Source organism: Meles meles, chromosome 1 (assembly GCF_922984935.1).
Source record: "Meles meles chromosome 1, mMelMel3.1 paternal haplotype, whole genome shotgun sequence".
Classification (NCBI taxonomy): Eukaryota; Metazoa; Chordata; class Mammalia; order Carnivora; family Mustelidae; genus Meles; species Meles meles.
Genome location: NC_060066.1, coordinates 109,720,327 through 109,738,578, shown reverse-complemented (window position 1 = coordinate 109,738,578; position 18,252 = coordinate 109,720,327). Strand labels below are relative to the sequence as shown.

At 37.8% G+C, this 18,252-nt stretch overlaps 1 protein-coding gene across 11 annotated transcripts in view; it reads left to right on the top strand.

Annotated features, from left to right (window-relative positions):
• RPRD2 (regulation of nuclear pre-mRNA domain containing 2) overlaps positions 1–18,252 on the top strand; it is a 95,774-nt gene that overhangs the window by 62,693 nt on the left and 14,829 nt on the right. For 6 of the 11 annotated variants that reach the window (XM_046021083.1, XM_046021161.1, XM_046020924.1 and 3 more), the window contains exons 3-7: positions 3,398–3,498; positions 4,436–4,513; positions 5,814–5,866; positions 6,472–6,598; positions 8,842–9,017. In XM_046021083.1, the coding sequence (XP_045877039.1) occupies positions 3,398–3,498; positions 4,436–4,513; positions 5,814–5,866; positions 6,472–6,598; positions 8,842–9,017 (535 nt within the window). The remainder of the gene's footprint in view (positions 1–3,397; positions 3,499–4,435; positions 4,514–5,813; positions 5,867–6,471; positions 6,599–8,841; positions 9,018–18,252) is intronic. The other 5 variants (XM_046021242.1, XM_046021007.1, XM_046021666.1 and 2 more) reach the window with 1 other exon arrangement.

Here is an 18,252-nt window from a genome sequence, read left to right as displayed (position 1 = left end):
TGCACAGCAAAGGAAACAGTTAACAAAACCAAAAGACAACTGACAGAATGGGAGAAGATATTTGCAAACAACATATCAGATAAAGGGCTAGTGTCCAAAATCTATAAGGAACTTAGCAAACTCAACACCCAAAGAACAAATAATCCAATCAAGAAATGGGCAGAAGACATGAACAGACATTTCTGCAAAGAAGACATCCAGATGGCCAACAGACCCATGAAAAAGTGCTCCACATCACTCAGCATCAGGGAAATACAAATCAAAACCACAATGAGATATCACCTCACACCAGTCAGAATGGCTAAAATTAACAAGTCAGGAAATGACAGATGCTGGCGAGGATGCGGAGGAAGGGGAGCCCTCCTACACTGTTGGTGGGAATGCAAGCTGGGGCAACCACTCTGGAAAACAGCATGGAGGTTCCTCAAAATGTTGAAAATAGAACTACCCTATTACCCAGCAATTGCACTACTGGGTATTTACCCTAAAGATACAAACGTAGTGATCCGAAGGGGCACGTGCACCCGAATGTTTATAGCAGCAATGTCTACAATAGCCAAACTATGGAAAGAAGCTAGATGTCCATCAACGGATGAATGGATAAAGAAGATGTGGTATATATACACAATGGAATACTATGCAGCCATGAAAAGAAATGAAATCTTGCCATTTGCGACGACGTGGATGGAACTAGAGGGTATCATGCTTAGTGAAATAAGTCAGTTGGAGAAAGACAACTATCATATGATTGCCCTGATATGAGGAAGTGGAGATGCAACATGGGGGGTTGGGGGGGTAGGAGAAGAATAAATGAAACAAGATGGGATCAGGAGGGAGACAACCATAAGTGACTCTTAATCTCACAAAACAAACTGAGGGTTGCTGGGGGGAGGGGGGTTGGGAGAGGGGAAGTGGGGTTATGGACATTGGGGAGGGTATGTGCTATGGTGAGTGCTGTGAAGTGTATAAACCTGGCGATTCACAGACCTGTACCCCTGGGGATAAAAATACATTATATGTTTATAAAAAAAAAACACTAAAAAATTAAAAATTAAAAAATAAAAAAAAGTGGCAGTAGAGAGCAATTTGATTTTAATAAGGCTACATTTAAAAATTATATGTTTTATTTTTTATTTTTTTTTTTAAGATTTTATTTATTTATTTGTCAGAGAGAGAGACAGAGAAAGATCACAAGTAGGCAGAGAGGTAGGCAGAAGCAGAGGGAGAAGCAGGCTCCCTGCCGAGCAAGGAGCCCGATATGGGACTCGATCCCAGGACGCTAGGATCATGACCTGAACCGAAGGCAGCTGCTTAACCAACTGAGCCACCCAGGCGTCCCTAAAAATTATATGTTTTAAAATGTAACTTAAAAATGCAAGTGCAAGGTGGGGAAAGATTTGTAATGTTGGTGAAATAATATCTAACATATAGGGCTTACATACATATAATTATTTATTCCATAGATAATCACTAAAATGCTAGTGAGTAGATAGGCATAGTTGACAAGAGAAACTACTGCCTTATTCCATTTATCAGGCTTAATGCTATTAAAGATGGGCTGATAGCCAGAGATTGTGTATGTGCTGATGGGATGCAGTATGAAGTACATCGTATCGTTTATTCAGTATTTGTTCCCCAAAATTTGAACATGTATATAATCCAACTAATTTTTATCTAGAGGAAATTCAGGTTTTAGTGGAGCAAATAAAATAAGTAAAGCTGGAGAATGTGGCATGTTCTGTTGGGCAGACAACCAAATTACTGAGATCTATTTAATCTAATTGTTCTAGATTAAAAGATTTAAGAGACATAACCAAATGCAGTGTGTTGACCTTCGTTGGATCTCAGTTCAAACAAATCAACTATAATTGACATTTTTGAAGCATTTAAGGAAATTTTAATGTGTTAAATATACTTCAATTAAAAATAATAATAAAGTGTGTCAACTGTACTTCAATTTAAAAAAATTAAAATCCCAAGATCGAGCCCTGGGTCATGCTCGCTGCTCAGCCTGGAGTCTGCTTCTTCTTCTCCCTCTGTCCCTCCCCTCAGCTCATACTCTCTCGTGAGTGCACTCTCTGTCTCTTCCAGTTGAGTAAAATCTTTAAAAAAAAATAAGATTTCATTTTGTTTAACTTCCTTTACCTTTTGGGATGTCAGCTATATCAATGAATGCACTGACTAACCCTCATAACTTCATATTCATCAGAAAGCTCAGTGTGCTGTCATAGCCTCATATGTGTCATTGATAAAAAATATTGAATAGGGGTGCCTGGGTGGCTCAGTGGATTAAAATCTCTGCCTTCGGCTCAGGTCATGATCCCAAGGTCCTGGGATCGAGCCCCGCATTGGGCTCTCTGCTCAGCAGGGAACCTGCTTCTCCCCCTCTCTCTGCCTGCCTGCCTCTCTGCCTACTTGTGATCTCTGTCTATAAAATAAATAAAATATTTTTATTTTATAATTATTTATAATAAATTTATAATATTATTTATAATAAATAGGGGCGCCGGGGTGGCTCAGTGGGTTAAAGCTTCTGCCTTCGGCTCAGGTCATGATCCCAGGATCCTGGGATTGAGCCCCGCGTTGGGCTCTCTGCTCCGCGGAGAGCCTTCTTCCTCCTCTCTCTCTGCCTAGTTGTGATTTCTCTCTGTCAAATAAATAAAATATTAAATAAAGTATTTTTTTTAAGTATTGAATAAGAATGTTTAAGATTTTTAGAGATTTTATATTATTTGAGAGAGAGCACTTTTGCACACATGTGTGCACAAGCTCGGGAGGGCCAGAGGAAGAGCAACTCAAGCAGATGCCACGCTAATCCCAACACAGGGCTCCATCTCACAACCCTGAGATCATGAACTGAGCTGAAACCAAGAGTCAGATGCTTAACTGAGCCACCCAGGCACCTCAGAATATTTAAGATTTTAATGTGTTAACTATACTTCAGTTAAAATAATAAAGTGTGTCAAATGCATTTCAATTTTTAAAAATTTAAAGAATTTTAAAGAGGTGTCTGGGTGGCTCAGTTGGTAAAGTGTCTACCTTCAGCTTAGGTCATGATCCTGTAGTCTTGGGATTGAGCCACACATTGGGCTCCTTGCTCGGTAGGGAGCCTGCTTCTCCCTCTCCCTCTGCTGCTTCCCCTGCTTGTGCTTCCTCTTGCTCTCTCTCCTGCTTTCTGTCAAATAAATAAGTAAAATCTTTAAAAAAAATTTTTAAGTAGCATTTAAGATTTCAGTCATATTAAAAGAAAAAAGATTTTAGTCCTATTAGACACTGTGGAAAAAAATGTTGAACATCAGAAGACATTTGGAAAATAATTTTTTGACTTTATTTTTTCAGATTTCTAGTTTGAGATATAAATTAACATTTTTATATGTCTGTGTCACTTTGTCTTTAGGGATCCATCTGTCTCTAAGTCTATAGAACGAATCTTCAAAATCTGGGAAGATAGAAATGTGTACCCAGAAGAAATGATTATGGCATTGAGAGAAGCTTTGAGTAAGTGTGTTTTTTCTCCTAAAAGAAAAAATTGAGTCCTTGAGTCTTTAAAATTAGAGATATTTTATAGATCTGTTTCTGTTGCTTAATAATGAAAAATAAAGTTCTGAATTGTGTCCTGTTTATTTAAAATTAAATACTTTTAAAAGTCTGGGTTAGGGGCACCTGGGTGGCTCAGTGTGTTAAAAGTCTGGGTTAAAAATCTGAATTTTAAGTTTGTAAAAATCTGAATTAAAATTTAAATAGAATTGGTTTGGAGAGGGTTGGATTTTGTTGTATTGACTAGAGAAAGTCAAGCATATTAAGTGATAATGGCTATCTGATTATTTTCCTGCCTTTGTTTTACTTTGAGTGTTTTAAACTCTTCATTTTTTTGTATGTTTAATAATTACTGCCCTATCCTCTTACAGTTGGATAATTTTTTAATGGGGTTTCAGTTTCTACTAAATTGTTTGATATTAAGCATATGTTGGGATTTTTAGTCTTTGTTTTGATTTAGATTTGCACTTAGTTATGTACCTGTTTTTTACAAGTTATTTATTTCTTATGTATTAGATGCATGCAGTTGAGTCATTAAATGAAAGTTGGTGATGATATCTGATACCATGACCATTACTTGACTAGAAATTTGCTTTGAAAATAGCATCTTCTAAGAAGCTGTTAAATTCTTCATTTGAATGTGTTAACTGGTATTTTTAAGCTTCTTTCCCTGTTCTTCAAATCGGTAATTTTATTGATTATTGAAATCATGTTTATTTGACAGCTTCTTAGATCTGGTGGGTGTTTTTATTTTTTTATAAAAATGAAAGAGAAAGAGAGAAAGAAACAACACACAGTCTCGGATTGCCTTTTTTCAATGCTACAACTTTGACACTGAAGTGGACAGACAGAACAGCTTCCCATAATGCCAGATTGCAAAAACTGAAATGTTTTCCAGGTACCACTTTCAAAACTCAGAAGCAGCTGAAAGAAAATCTGAACAAACAACCGAATAAGCAGTGGAAGAAATCACAAAGTAAGGAACAAAATCTCAACTAATATAAAATTACCTCCTGTTTTTGGAGCAGAAGAAAATGTAGACCATTTGACATCGTACCTGGCATAAACCATGGGGAAGCCTGTGTTTTCCAGGCCTGGGAGAGTGACCCAGTGACTTATACTAAACAAGCCATCATGGAGTTACTTCTTTAAAAAAACAAAACCAAAACCAAACAAAAAAACCCTACTTTTAAACAAAGGAAATGCAGAAAAAGGGTTTAAATGAGTGAAGATTCAAGAGTAGTTGGGGGAGTGAAAGAAGAAAAAAAAATGCTTGATAGTGCCCAGGCTAACTTTTGGGTTGAAAGATATAAGAAGTTAGAGGCAGCTGACATTAAACAACAGAGCTGAAGAGGAGACTAGGCAATAAGAAGCATTTCTTTGGGAGCCATGAAATCCTTCGATTTGGGGATGCACTCTGCCAGATTAGACATGGGCCTCAAATCCTGGCCAGAAGCTCATTCTCTAACGGGAGCTCCTTTTATGTTTATCATGTTTACCCAGCATGAGATCAAGGGAGTGGAATACTGCATGTGATAGGCTGCTGTGGGCCAAACTGAGGAATATTGAGAGACTTGAAGGTGTGGAGGGAACAAGGTAGAAGACAGTGAGAATTGGGAGGTAAAACAAGACACTTGGGATGGTTTTACTCCAGCAAGCGTGTGATATCCATCATGATTAAGGGAGTTCTCTGACATCCTTTTGGTCATAAGTTGCATGCGTAGGAACAGCAAGAATCATCATTTCAGCCAAAGCTGAACCACAGTGGTAATGTACTTAGAACTTTTCCTGCCTCTTTTTGCTGTGAATTGAGTCAGCAGAAAAAGAAACCCAGAGCTAAATTGTAGGAATAGAGTTGATGTTTATCAGTAATTTTCTTCAGCCAGTGCTCAGGATTAATTGGATGTCCTGCTCCTGAACACTCTTAATTTGAGGTATTGAGATCCTCTTAAACTCAGACAAAAAGGTGCTCCATGTATCTCAGTATCTCCAAATCAATAATTCTAGGACTTTATGACTTAAAGGGTCTGTTGGAGGTAAGTAGGTTAGACCTATCTAAATAGTGTATTTTTATATTGGCCATACTTGGGAGTGTTTAAATTTCATATTCTAGGAATGTTTGTTCTAAGAATTATATTATTCTTTAAATGTGCATATTTGACATATGTTCAAAGTGTAAATTATAGTTATAAAAAACTATAATGCTGAAAAATTGCCTGAATGTTAGTTGACTTTTTGTGTCTCTATTCTTAAAGACCTTTTGTTTAATTCAACAGCATCCACGAATCCAAAAGCTGCTCTCAAGTCTAAGATAGTTGCAGAATTTCGAGTAAGTTCTAGAATAAGTTTAATATGCCAAAGCTTTATTCACCCCTTTTGCTACAGTTCTCCGTATATAGTCCAGTAAGATTTATTTTTATTCAATTGTATATAATTTATATTTTGAACAAATTTAAATGGTTCTAAAAGAATCCAGGTTGGGATTAGATTACTTGGAGTTTTATATATTCCCCTAATGGAAGAATTAACCTTCTTCCATAATATCTATTACCAGCCAAGTTCTGTATTGAAACCTCCCCCCCAACAAGGGGTTCATTCTGCTGTGAAGCTCTACTAAATTAGAATTTGCTTACAGTTAATGTAATAAGATTATATTTATCTAACTAAAATTTAAAGAGTAAGTGGACCTTTGTCTTAGTCTTAACCTTATATGTTTAATTAACTTTGACTAACTAAGGAAAGGACATTTTAAGTATGTAACTAAAAATACAGTTTTGGCATGAAAATTTATAGTGATATCCCCGATTATAAAGAATTGCAAAGGGTTTCTTTCTTATTAGTGTTATTAGATTTTAGACATGTTTTATGTTAATGGGAGAAGGGAGAATAAGTGAATGATTTCATAAAGAAAATGTGACTCTGGTCTGTGTTCAGTCCCAGGCCCTCATTGAAGAGCTGTTGCTGTACAAGCGCTCAGAAGATCAGATAGAATTGAAGGAAAAACAGCTGTCAACCATGAGAGTGGATGTGTGTAGCACAGAAACTCTGAAATGTTTAAAAGGTAATACTTCTTTTTTTAAATAGAGTAACTGAGATTTTCTTCCCAGGTCCGTCATTTTTAAGTCATCATACTGGCTTCTCCCATAAAGAGAACCTTAGGTTTTATTTATATTTATTTATTTATTTTTAAATATTTTATTTATGTATTTGACAGAGAGAGAGAGTGAGAGACAGCGAGAGAGGGAATACAAACGGGGATTGGGAGAGGGAGAAGCAGGTTTCCCACCAAGTGGGGAGGCTGACATGGGGCCTGATCTCAGGACCCCGGGATCACGACCTGAGCTGAAGGCAGACACTTAATGACTGAGCCACCCAGGCACCCCATGAAATTTATATGCATGAAATCACCACTTGGAAGACCAGAAGTGCCACAACTCCTCTCTTAAAACCTAAGGTTCTCTGGGGCGCTTTTGGCTCAGGTCATGATCCCAGGGTGCTGGGATCTAGCCCCACATGGCGCTCCCTGCTTGGCAGGAAGCCTGCTTCTCCCTCTCCCATTCCCCTTGCTTGTGGTCCCTCTCTCGCTGTGTCTTTCTGTCTCTCTGTCAAGTAAATAAATAAAATCTTAGAAAAAAAGTTTCATAAGTAAATTCTTGTCTTTCACATTGCATATCTTAAACTTACACAGTGTTATATGTTGATTGTATCTCAATGAAGCAGGAGGAAAAAAATAATTAAAAAATCTAAAATGTAATTAAAAGAAATTCTGTCCTTTTCCTCATTTCTAGTGCTTTCTTGATATATTGGGATATATATAGACAATGTATTTCACATGTTTGATAATGTGGTTTGGGTATGTTCTTTAATAAGGTCACTGTAATGCCCCATAAAATCTAGCTAGTTGCTTTCTTTTCCTTAGATTATAAATTAAAAATAATAATTACACTAATAAATTGTTAGAATATAAATCTCCTGAAGGTAGAAATTATCCTTATTTGTTTATCTCATGAAGGTAGAAATTATCCTTATTTGTTTATTGCTGTATCCTAGCACCTAGAGCAATGCCTGCTACATAATAGGCATTTGATAAATATTTTTGACTTAAATGGCTGTTAGCTATTCAGTTGGGCACCTGTTTTGTTCTTGCACTGTACTTTAAATTTAACCATTGTTACCTAATTTAATCCTCACAACAACCCAGCTTATTAAAAACCTGCATTTTGGGGGCACCTGGGTGGCTCAGTGGGTTAAGCCTCTGCCTTCAGCTCAGGTCATGATCTCTGGGTCCTGGGATTGAGCCCCGCATCGGGCTCTCTGCTTGGCAGGGAGCCTGCTTCTCCCTCTCTCTCTGCCTGCTTCTCTGCCTACTTGTGATCTCTCTCTCTCTCTGTGTCAAATAAATAAATAAAATCTTAAAAAAAAAACAAAAAAACCTGCATTTTGTACATGAGAAATTGAGACTTCATAAGGAAATGAGTAGCTTACCAAGCAAGTTACACAGCTGATAAAAATTTTAGCAAAGCCAAAATTTGTACCCATATCTGAAGCTGTATTCCAGTAGTCACTGGGAAAGATGTACACTTAGAAGAGTAAGTAACGGGACGCCTGGGTGGCTCAGTTGGTTGGACAACTGCCTTCGGCTCAGGTAATGATCCCGGAGTCCGGGGATCAAGTCCCACATTGGGCCCCCAGCTCCACCGGGAGTCTGCTTCTCTCTCTGACCTTTTCCTCACTCATGCTCTCTCTCACAGTCTCTCTCTCAAATAAATAAATAAAATCTTAAAAAAAAAAAAAGAAGAAGTAACAGTTTGTAATATCACAGTTGCTAAAGAAAACAATTCATGGTTTGTACTCTTATCAGGGATCTTCAGATAGGAAAGAAGAATTTTTCATATGATACATACAGAGGTCACTTTACTTTTCTGAACCTCCATTTTCTCACATCCTGTAGTGAATCTAAGTGAACAGAATTGAGCCTCATCCTGTTACTTCTAATTAGCAGCTCAGCATCCAGTTTGTGAAGAGAAGCAATCAACAGAGTTTCTTTTAGTTGAACTTTCTTTTGTTTACTTTAATTATAGGTGTCCTCATGATACACTCTTGACTACATTCTAGCAGAGTCACATGAATTGTCTTAATAATCTGTTTTGTGGATTTTGTGACTTGGAGAATCTCCTTTAAGGTGATACTGAGACTAAGGCAGCAAGAACAGGTTCACAGATTATGTAAAAGGGGTTTTCCCCAAAAGATTGAATTTTTTATATTTTCTGTTTTATCCTAAAATGAATACTTCTGTTATTTTAGATAAGACAGGTGGAAAGAAGTTCTCCAAAGAATTTGAAGAGGCAAGTTCCAAACTGGAGGAATTTGTGAATGGATTAGATAAGCAGGTGAAAAATGGGCCCTCGCTAACAGAAGCACTGGAAAATGCTGGAATTTTCTATGAAGCACAGTACAAAGAAGTAAAAGTGGTGGCCAACGTAAGTAATAATTAAAGCTGTCTTATATTGATTGCTTACTGTAAATCAGTGACTGTTTATGTGAGTTCTCTAACTCTATGAGGGTAAACATTATTACCTCCAGTGCATGGATGAAGAAATTAGTTTTGAAGAAGGTCAATAGCCTTGTATAAGTTAATAGAGCCAGCAAGTGGAGGAGTCCAAATTAAGACCTGGCTTTTTTTGACACTAAAGCTCACAGATACCCTGACCATTAAACTTTACTAAAGCTTTATGTCTTAGCATTTCAAAGGGCATGTGCCTAGTTACTGTTACAGGATTTAAAAATTGGGCAGAATATGCATACTTTATTGTTTTACCAGAAAACTAGATGGAAACATTCTGTTATGAAAATTCTGTTACTAGTGGCCTCTGAAAGAAACTGCCTGTTATACTGAAGTTTTTATATTTTTATTTATTTGTTTATTTTTATAGAGGAGAAACTGTGCGGTGGGGGGCAGGGGAAGAGAGAGAGAGAGAATCTTAGGCAGGACACTTATGTGACTGAGCTGCCCAGGTGCCTTGAAATTTTTTTTTAATAGCTTTAATCGCTGTGTATGGTCATAAAAGTAGATGAGAGTAGATCCCACCAGTCCCACTTCCTAGACGCAATCCCTTTTAACTCATGTAAGTCTTTTGGGGGGGAGGGCTTTTGCCTTTTATGTTTTCTGAATAATATGCTTATATTGTTCCTTCTTGATTTATCCTATTTAAGAAATACCTACTAACTTCTTGGTATGACATATGAGGATTTAACTTATACTCCACTCCCTTCCTCCTTCCAAAGCATTATTTAACTGTTTTAAATCTGTTGATCATCTTCATACATGGTAGTACTATATTCAATATTTTTTGACCACTAACTCTAGACTCTTCACTATGTAGAATGAGGTTATTAACATCCCTCTCCTTTCCCATTAGTTCTCATTTATCCCTTCAGTTTCCCATCTTCAGTAAACTGTACTTTTACTTTGTCAAGGTGGAGAATATTTACATTCTACTCTGTAATCAATTGAATGTTACTTCCTTGCTCTGAAGGCTGAACGTTAATAAACAAAGATTATAGTAAAGTTCTGTAAACATTGTTCACCATATGATCTAGTAGGTATGGTAATATTAGAGACTTTTTGTTTTTTTCCTAGAATTTTTTTGCATTGTTTGTTTGCTTTCTCATAGCCCCCCTTTTTTTTTTTTTTACTTTGTAAATTCCTTTTTTTTTTTTTTAAAGATTTTATTTACTGGACAGAGAGAGACCACAAGTAGGCAGAGAAGCAGGCAGAGAGAGAGGAGGAAGCAGGCTCTCTGCTGAGCAGAGAGCCCAATACGGGGCTCGATCCCAAGACCCTGGGATCATGACCTGAGCCGAAGGCAGAGGCTTTAACCCACTGAGCCACCCAGGCGCCCCCCACTTTCTAAATTCTTGTCTTTAGTGTTTTTGACGTGAAGTCTTTGCAAGATCATTTGCAGGAACTTTTTTTTTTTTCTGCCTGGGAGCTTTTATGGACTTCATCCATAATGTCCTGTAATTTTTACAATGATGTATCAACATATGAGGTTTTATTTTTCATTCCTTATGGGTTACCTGGAGGGCTCTTTCAGTCTAAAGATTGGTGTTCTTCAGTTGTGGAATAATTTCTTTCTCTTCTATTTTCTCAATCTTGATCTTTTTGTTCTGCTTTCTGAAAGATCTTGAGTTCTTTTTCCTCTCTTGTTTTCTTGGTCTTTCTCTTATGAAAAGGCTTTCATCAAAAATCAGTTGGTATCTCTGTCCATTCATATTTAAGAATGAGGTATGAAAAAATTGAGACATTCCTGGTACATAGATAGGTATTATTTACTCTTGGGTTTAGTAAAGTCTGTGTAGGTGAGGAACTGGCTGTTCAGGGCAGGAGGAGCGCTAAGTATTGGAAGCCTGGAGTCTTTTGCCAAAATATTTTAACTTTTTAGAGAAGTCATATTTTGCCCTAGAAATAGTACCTTGGCAACCAAGTGTGGAGATTGCAAGGGAGGTGGTGTTGAGTGTTTGGTAGTCACACTTTTAATTAATTATATTGATTTCAAACCCTCTACTCACTCCACCCTTCTGTAGTCATCATGCCCTAGATGAAAACTGTTCAGGGATTCTGCAAGTCAGATCAGCGATCAGCTCCTTTCCAAGATAATTCCCCCCTTCTGCATAGCCCTAACCTCATTTCCCCCCCTGCCTTATCCCTTCTTTATTACTCTTTTGTTCTCTTTTTGTCTTCTAAATTTTGTAGAAATGTTTTTTCCGGGTATACTTCTGGTTAATTGTTTATACCTTTGTTTGTTGTTGTTTTTAACTGTTCACTTTACAGGAGTCCCAGGAGGGAGAGATAGTGAATAGGAGTGGTCGGTTCACCATTTTGACCCAAACGACCATTTAATAATTTTTTAATACTGACCTGTGGTCTTATGTAGGAAATCATTTAGTCTACTTTAGAGGATCTTCAACAAATGGCTGGGAGAGGTTTACTCAGCAAGCATTTATTGAGTACACGTAATTGAAGGTTCCGTATGACACATGCTATAATAGAGGTAACTGTAGGATGCTATGTGAATGGATTGAATAGGTGCTTTAGTTAATTTGGGAGTGGGGGTGGAAGGTACAGAGAAAAACCTCTCAAAGGACCTAAACTCTGAAATTGCAGTAATTAGCTAAATGAAAAGCCCATATTCTCTGAAGAGCATAGTTGAAAGCATGCAAACATAAGAGTATGGCAAAATTGGTGGACCTGAGAGTAGTTTCTCATTGCTGGGCATGTATGTGGAAGGTGGTAAATAGAACTGGAGTGTTACTTAGGAACAAAGTTCTGGAAGGTGTGTGTTCACTAGAATTGGTCTTGGAATTTTACCCTGAAAGCAGTGGGAAGCAGTTGTAGGATTTTAATTTTGCTAATGATGTGATCAGGTTTGCATTTTAGAATCAGGAGAACAGGATGGAGAATGGGTGGATGGCTTAGTCAGCTAAGTGTCTGCTTTTGGCCCAGGTCATGATCCCAGGGTCCTAGGATTGAGTCCTATATCAGGCTTCTGCTCAGTGGGGAGCCTGGTTCTCCCTCTCCCTCTGCCTTCCACTCTCTCTCTCTTCCTGCTTGTGTGCTTGCTTTGTCTATCTCTGTCAAATAACTAAATAAAATCTTTAAAAAAATTTTTTTCTGTTATTACCTAAAAAGTGTCAATCTATCTGGCTTCCCTTATAATGACAAGTTAACTGTGCCTATATGTATTCTTTGTAGTTATCCTGCTTGGGGATTCACTGAGCATTTTGGATCTGTGGTCTGATATCTTTAATTAATTTTGGAAAATATTTACCATTATCTTTTAAAATATTTCTTCTCTTCCATTCTCTGTCTTCTCCTTTGAGGATTTTAGTTACATATCCCATGTGGTCTTAGATTTCTGCTGTTTTATTCATTCTTTTTTCCCTTTGGACTAATTTTTGGCTAATTTATACTTACCAATCTTCAAGTTCAAATATTCTTTCTTCTGCTGAGCCTGGTGCTTCTCTGTCTTTGGTTTTCGGTAGTTATGCAGCGATGTGTCTAACATGGTCTTCTTCATATCTGGTTTGGGGTTTGTAGAACTTTTTGAATCAATGATGTATTAGTTTACTGGGACTGCTGTTAACAAAGTTTCTCAGGGGCGCCTGGGTGGCTCAGTGGTTTAAGCCACTGCCTTCGGCTCAGGTCATGATCTCAGGGTCCTGGGATCGAGTCCCGCATCGGGCTCTCTGCTCGGCAGGGAGCCTGCTTCCCTCTCACTCTCTCTGCTTGCCTCTCTGCCTACTTGTGATCTCTCTCTGTCAAATAAATAAATAAAATCTTAAAAAAAAAACAAAACAAAGTTTCTCAGACTGGGTGGTTTAAACATTAATTTGTTGTCTCTCTCATAATTCTAGAAGCCAGAAGTCTGACATCAAAGTGATAGCATGTTTGACTTTTTTTAAGATTTTATTTATTTGAGAAAGAGAGAGAGGACATGTATGAGTTGGGGGAGGGGCAGAGGGAAAGGGACAAGCAGATTTCCTGCTGAGCCAGGAGCCCAGTGTGGGGCTCAGTCCCAGGAACTCAAGATTGTGACCGAGCCGAAGTCAGATACCTAACTGACTGAGCCTCCCGGGCATCCCAGCATGCTTTATTCTTTCTGAGGATTGTAAGGGAAGGTTCTGTTCCTGGCTTCATAGTTTGACTTGTGGATGGCCATTTTCAGTATCTCTTCACATTGTCTTTTCTCAGTGTGTGTCTGTGTCCAGATTTCCCCTTTCTCTAAGGATACCAGTCATTTGGCTCAGAGCCCACCCTAATGACCTCATTTTAACTTGATTACCTCTGTAAAACCTTGTCACATTCTGAAGTGTATAGGGTTAGGACTTGGACCTATGACTCTGGAGGGTCACACCCCATAACAAATTGCTTGATGTTTTTCACAAATTTTGGAAAATTCTCAACTGTTATCTGTTCAGATTTTATTTCTTTTCCATTCTCTCTCCTCTCCTGGAACTCTATAAAAACATATATTAGATTTCATCACTAAGTTCCTTTTTGTATTTTCCATCCTTTTTCTCTCAGTGATATCTAGATATTTTCTACTAACCAGTCTTCTAATTCATTAATTCTCTCTTCTGCTGAACCTTATCTGTTGTTAAACCCACCAATTTAATTTGCTTATTTTTCAGTTCTAGAATCACCATTTGATTTTTCCCCCCTCCCTTCCCCTGATTTCTTTTTACAAAGAATTTGATTTTCTGGTAAAATTCTGTTGATCTTTTTTCTTTATCTTTTCCTGTCTCTCGGCTTTTCATCCTTTTTAAAATTTTGACACATTCTCAAACTTTTATACACCATAAGTACATTATGAAGACATTTTTTTCCTGAATCATTTGAAAATAAATTGGTGATGTCCTGTCACCCCCAAATATTTTCATGTGTGTTTTTCTGCCAGACTGTTATATTCTTCTTCACAACCATAAAGTATAGCCATTTAATCCAAAAATAATTCATACATTTATGTACTATTATTATATAATACTTAAACCCCATCCCGATTGACCAGTTTTTATAGCAGAAGATTCTGTACAGAATAACAGGTTCCATTTATTACATTTCTCTTTATTTTCCTTGGATCTAAAACAATTCCTCAGTCTTTTCCTTGGTTCTCGTGTTTTAAATATGTTTAAAGATTATAAGGGAAAAAAAAGATTATAAGTCAAAATACTTTGTTCAGTGTCCCCCAGTTTGGATTTATGTGATGATTTTTGTGATCAGATTTAGGTTATGTGTCTTTAGTAGGGATATCACAGAATTGATTGTATTCTTCTCTTTCCGTTTTTTCATTTATCACACAAGTTTGATGTCTTCCACTATCTATTCTATTCCTTTTGATATCTTATAGATGTAGTATCTTCCAGCCTTGTCCATTGAAAAGTTTTCACTTGGTAATTAGTATGGATTGAATTGTGTATCCCAAAAAGATGTTGGAGTCCCAATTCCTGGTACACATGAATGTGGCCTTACTTGGAAATAGGGTCTTTGCAGATGTAATCAAATTAAGCTGAGGTTATTAGGGTGAGCCTTATACAATATAACTTACGTCGATACTCGATATAAGAAGAGGGAAATTTGGATACAGACACACAGGGAGAACATCATGTGACAACCAAAACAGATATTTTATTGATGTGGCTACAAGCCAAGGAACACAAAGAGTTGATGGCTACCACCAAAGTGAGGAAAAGGCAAAGAAGGATAGCCCTGCTGACACCTTGATTTTAGACTTCTAGCCACCAGAATTAGGAGATAATACATTTCTGTTGTTTTAAAGCCTCCCAAATTGTGGTACTTTATGACTACAAACCTAAGAAGGTAATAGAGTAATTAGTAAGTGTTTTGTGGGGAGGTTTTTTTGAAACATTGTGAATAACTTATCATAAAACTTTCAATTTATTCATTTATTTAAATAAGTATGGACCCATAGAGTCTTTTTATTCTATGTTTTAATTAATTATTACCAGTAATTATTGTGATGCTCAAATTGTCCCAGATTTGGCCAGTGGGATCTCTTTTCAGGCTGCTTTCTGTGTTTTTTTACAAGTCCCTATCATTTTCAGAGCATTTTGTTATTTCTGGAATAAGGCGTTCCATCCCATCTTGCACTATTCTGCTTGGCCCTCGAGTCAGTGATTTCTTCAAGGAGCCTGAGTTCCTTTTAGTGAAAAATCATTTAGAAACCATCTGAATGGGGCACCTGGCTGACTAAGTCAATTAAGTGTCTGCCTTCGGCTCAGGTCATGATCTCAGGGTCCTGGGATAAAGCCTCACACCAGGCTCCCTGCTCAGTGGGAAGTCCTGCTTCTTCTGCCTATTCCCCACTTGTGCTCTCTCTTGCTATCTCTCTATCTCTCTCACAGAAATAAATAAGGCCTTTAAAAAGAAAAAAAAGAAACCATATGAGTATTAGGTGTACTCATTGATGTCGGGATATCACAGCTGCTAAACCATATCAGTGTACAGAGCTAGGAAATAGATGTATGTTTATATACTTATCCTGTCTGTACACACACATGTACATCTATATTAATTTCTTTATCTGTCTATATGCTCTCTCCAATCCTAATCCAACACCACAGTATTCATTCTAGTTTTCTCTGCTTTCCTGTTTGTAATTGCTTTTTCTAACAGTGCAAAACCTTGTCCCCCTTATTTTCAATACAGTCACTTACTTGATCAATCCCTGTGTGTAGGGGAGCCTGGGTGGCTCAGTCAGGTAAGCATCTGCCTTCGGCTCAGGTCATGATCTTGGGGTTCTGGGATCAAGCCCTGCATTGGGCTCCCTCCCCAGCAGGGAGTGTGCTTCTCCCTCTCCCTCCATCCCTCCCCTCTGCTCATGCTCACACACTCTCTCTCTCTCAAATAAATAAATAAAATCTTTAAAAAAAAAAAAAAAGATCCTCTGTGTAGGCAGATTCCCATCACATCCATCCCTCCTTACCCACCTCTGGGCTTTCTCGTATCTTGCTTCAGCATCCTATGCAATGCCTTCCTCATATTTTCCTCAACCCATTTTGGCTCCATCATCTTACTCTAGGCTACCAAGTCTTTATTTTTAGCTTCATCTAATGAATATTGTATCAAAGTGTTCATGAAGGAATTTTTCTCTATTTTCTTGAACATGTGAAACATAACTATTTGGTTTTTGTCAGATAATTCCAATACTGGCTTCACTTGTTATAAGTCTGTTTCTAATGTCGTTTTTCTTTCAGGTCAGTTGGTCCTATTTCTTGGCATGCTGGCTAATTCTGTACTGAGTGCTGACATTGTGTATGAAAGTGTTTATAGAGTCTCTGGATGATTTCTCTTCCTATAGACAGAATAAACCCTTTCCCTTGCTAGGGTTTGCAGATATTATGAGAGCTGATCATGTTAATCAGAGGTTAAACTGAACTGACTTGGGCTGAATTGCAGTTTGGGCATGATTCTGTCTCCCTCTGGTTCTTCCCAGCTTCTAGGGCGTAGAGTTTTCCCACCAAGAGGCTGGAGTGATCACTAGGGCCCTCTTCCCCTGCATGATTTGAACTCTAATCCTTGTCTCCTTAACACCTAAGCCTGTGTTAAACTACTCTTTTCAGAAGCTTCTTGCTTGGCTTCTTAATTCCCTCTTCTTCAGAATTCAGGAAATATCTTGAAGAGCTAAAATAACGTATGGTTGAGCCTATTTCACCAGAATCTTGGCCTTTCGAATCTCTGATTCCTATCTCTGTAGACCAGCAAGACCGTTAAAAAGCTGTGCTTTTTCTTCATATGTAGTAGTGGCCCTCTGCCTTGTCCTTTTACCTGAATTATCAAATTGTTACCTGGCTCTCCCAAGTCAGCAGAATCCTGAAAAAAGGCAACTGCAGAATATCAGCTTAGCTTTCTTTCCTTATGGTTTCCCCCGGTGTAGGACTTGCCACTTAAGTTTTGGTTGCCTCAGCACTCCTAGCACACTGAAACATGTGTGCATGAGTGCGTGTGTGTTCAAGTATGTATGTGTATATATCTGGCTTTCCTAGTTGTTCTTGGTGGGAGCTTTGCTCTACTACAAGCTACTCAGGTATATCCAGAAGCAAAAGCTCAACTCTAGTATGTTCTTTTCTGTCCCATTCCTTTTTTAAAATGTTTCTTATTTGACCACCCAAACACCCAAAATGATTTTGCCATCTAATGATCCAAGACTCTTAACCAAAAGAAGAAGACACACTGTTTTAAGGCATGAACATTAAGATAATCAGATCAATAGGATTTAAGCTGAGTGATGAAGGCTAGCATCAACAGTGGTATGTCATATTGATTATGTGTACCCTTGATGTGACATGATGAGAATAGTGCTTTACCTCTATGGTTTTCCTCCCAAACACCTTTAACCCCAGTCTGATCATGAGAAAAACGTCTTCCTCCCAAACACCTTTAACCCCAGTCTGATCATGAGAAAAACATCAGGCAAATCTCAGATTTGAGGGACAGTCTATAAAATACCTGACTGGTACCATCAAGGTCATGAAAAACAAGGAAAATCTAACCACCTCACAAATAAGAAGGGCCTAAGAAGACATGACTATTAAATGTACTGTGGTTGGGGTGCCTGGGTGGCTCAGTGGGTTAAAGCCTCTGCTTTCGGCTCGGGTCATGATCCCGGGGTCCTGGGATCAAGCCCCACATCAGGCTCTCTGCTCTGCAGGGAGCCTGCTTCCCTTCCTCTCTCTCTCTGCCTGCCTCTCTGCCTACTTATGATCTCTGCCTACCAAATAGATAAATAAAATCTTTTTAAAAATAAATAAATAAATAAATGTACTGTGGTTTCCCACATGGGATCCTGGAATAAAAAAAGGACATTGGATAAAAACTGAAGAAGTCTGCCTTAAGTATGTGGACTTCAGTTAATAATAATTATCAAAATTTGTTCATTAATTGTGACAAATGTATCATACTAATGTTTGAGGTTAATAAAAGGGATAATTGGAAACTCTCTATAATCTTCACTGTAATTTTTTATACCTAAAACTGTTCTAAAATCAAGTTTATTTCTTAAAGAAATCCATACTATTTGACTTCATATGCTAAACTTTATTTATGGATTTCGTTTTTGTCTGTCTTCTTAGTCATTGTCACATCTCCAGTACCTAGAAGATTGGCCAGCACATTTAAGCCCTTGGTAAATATTG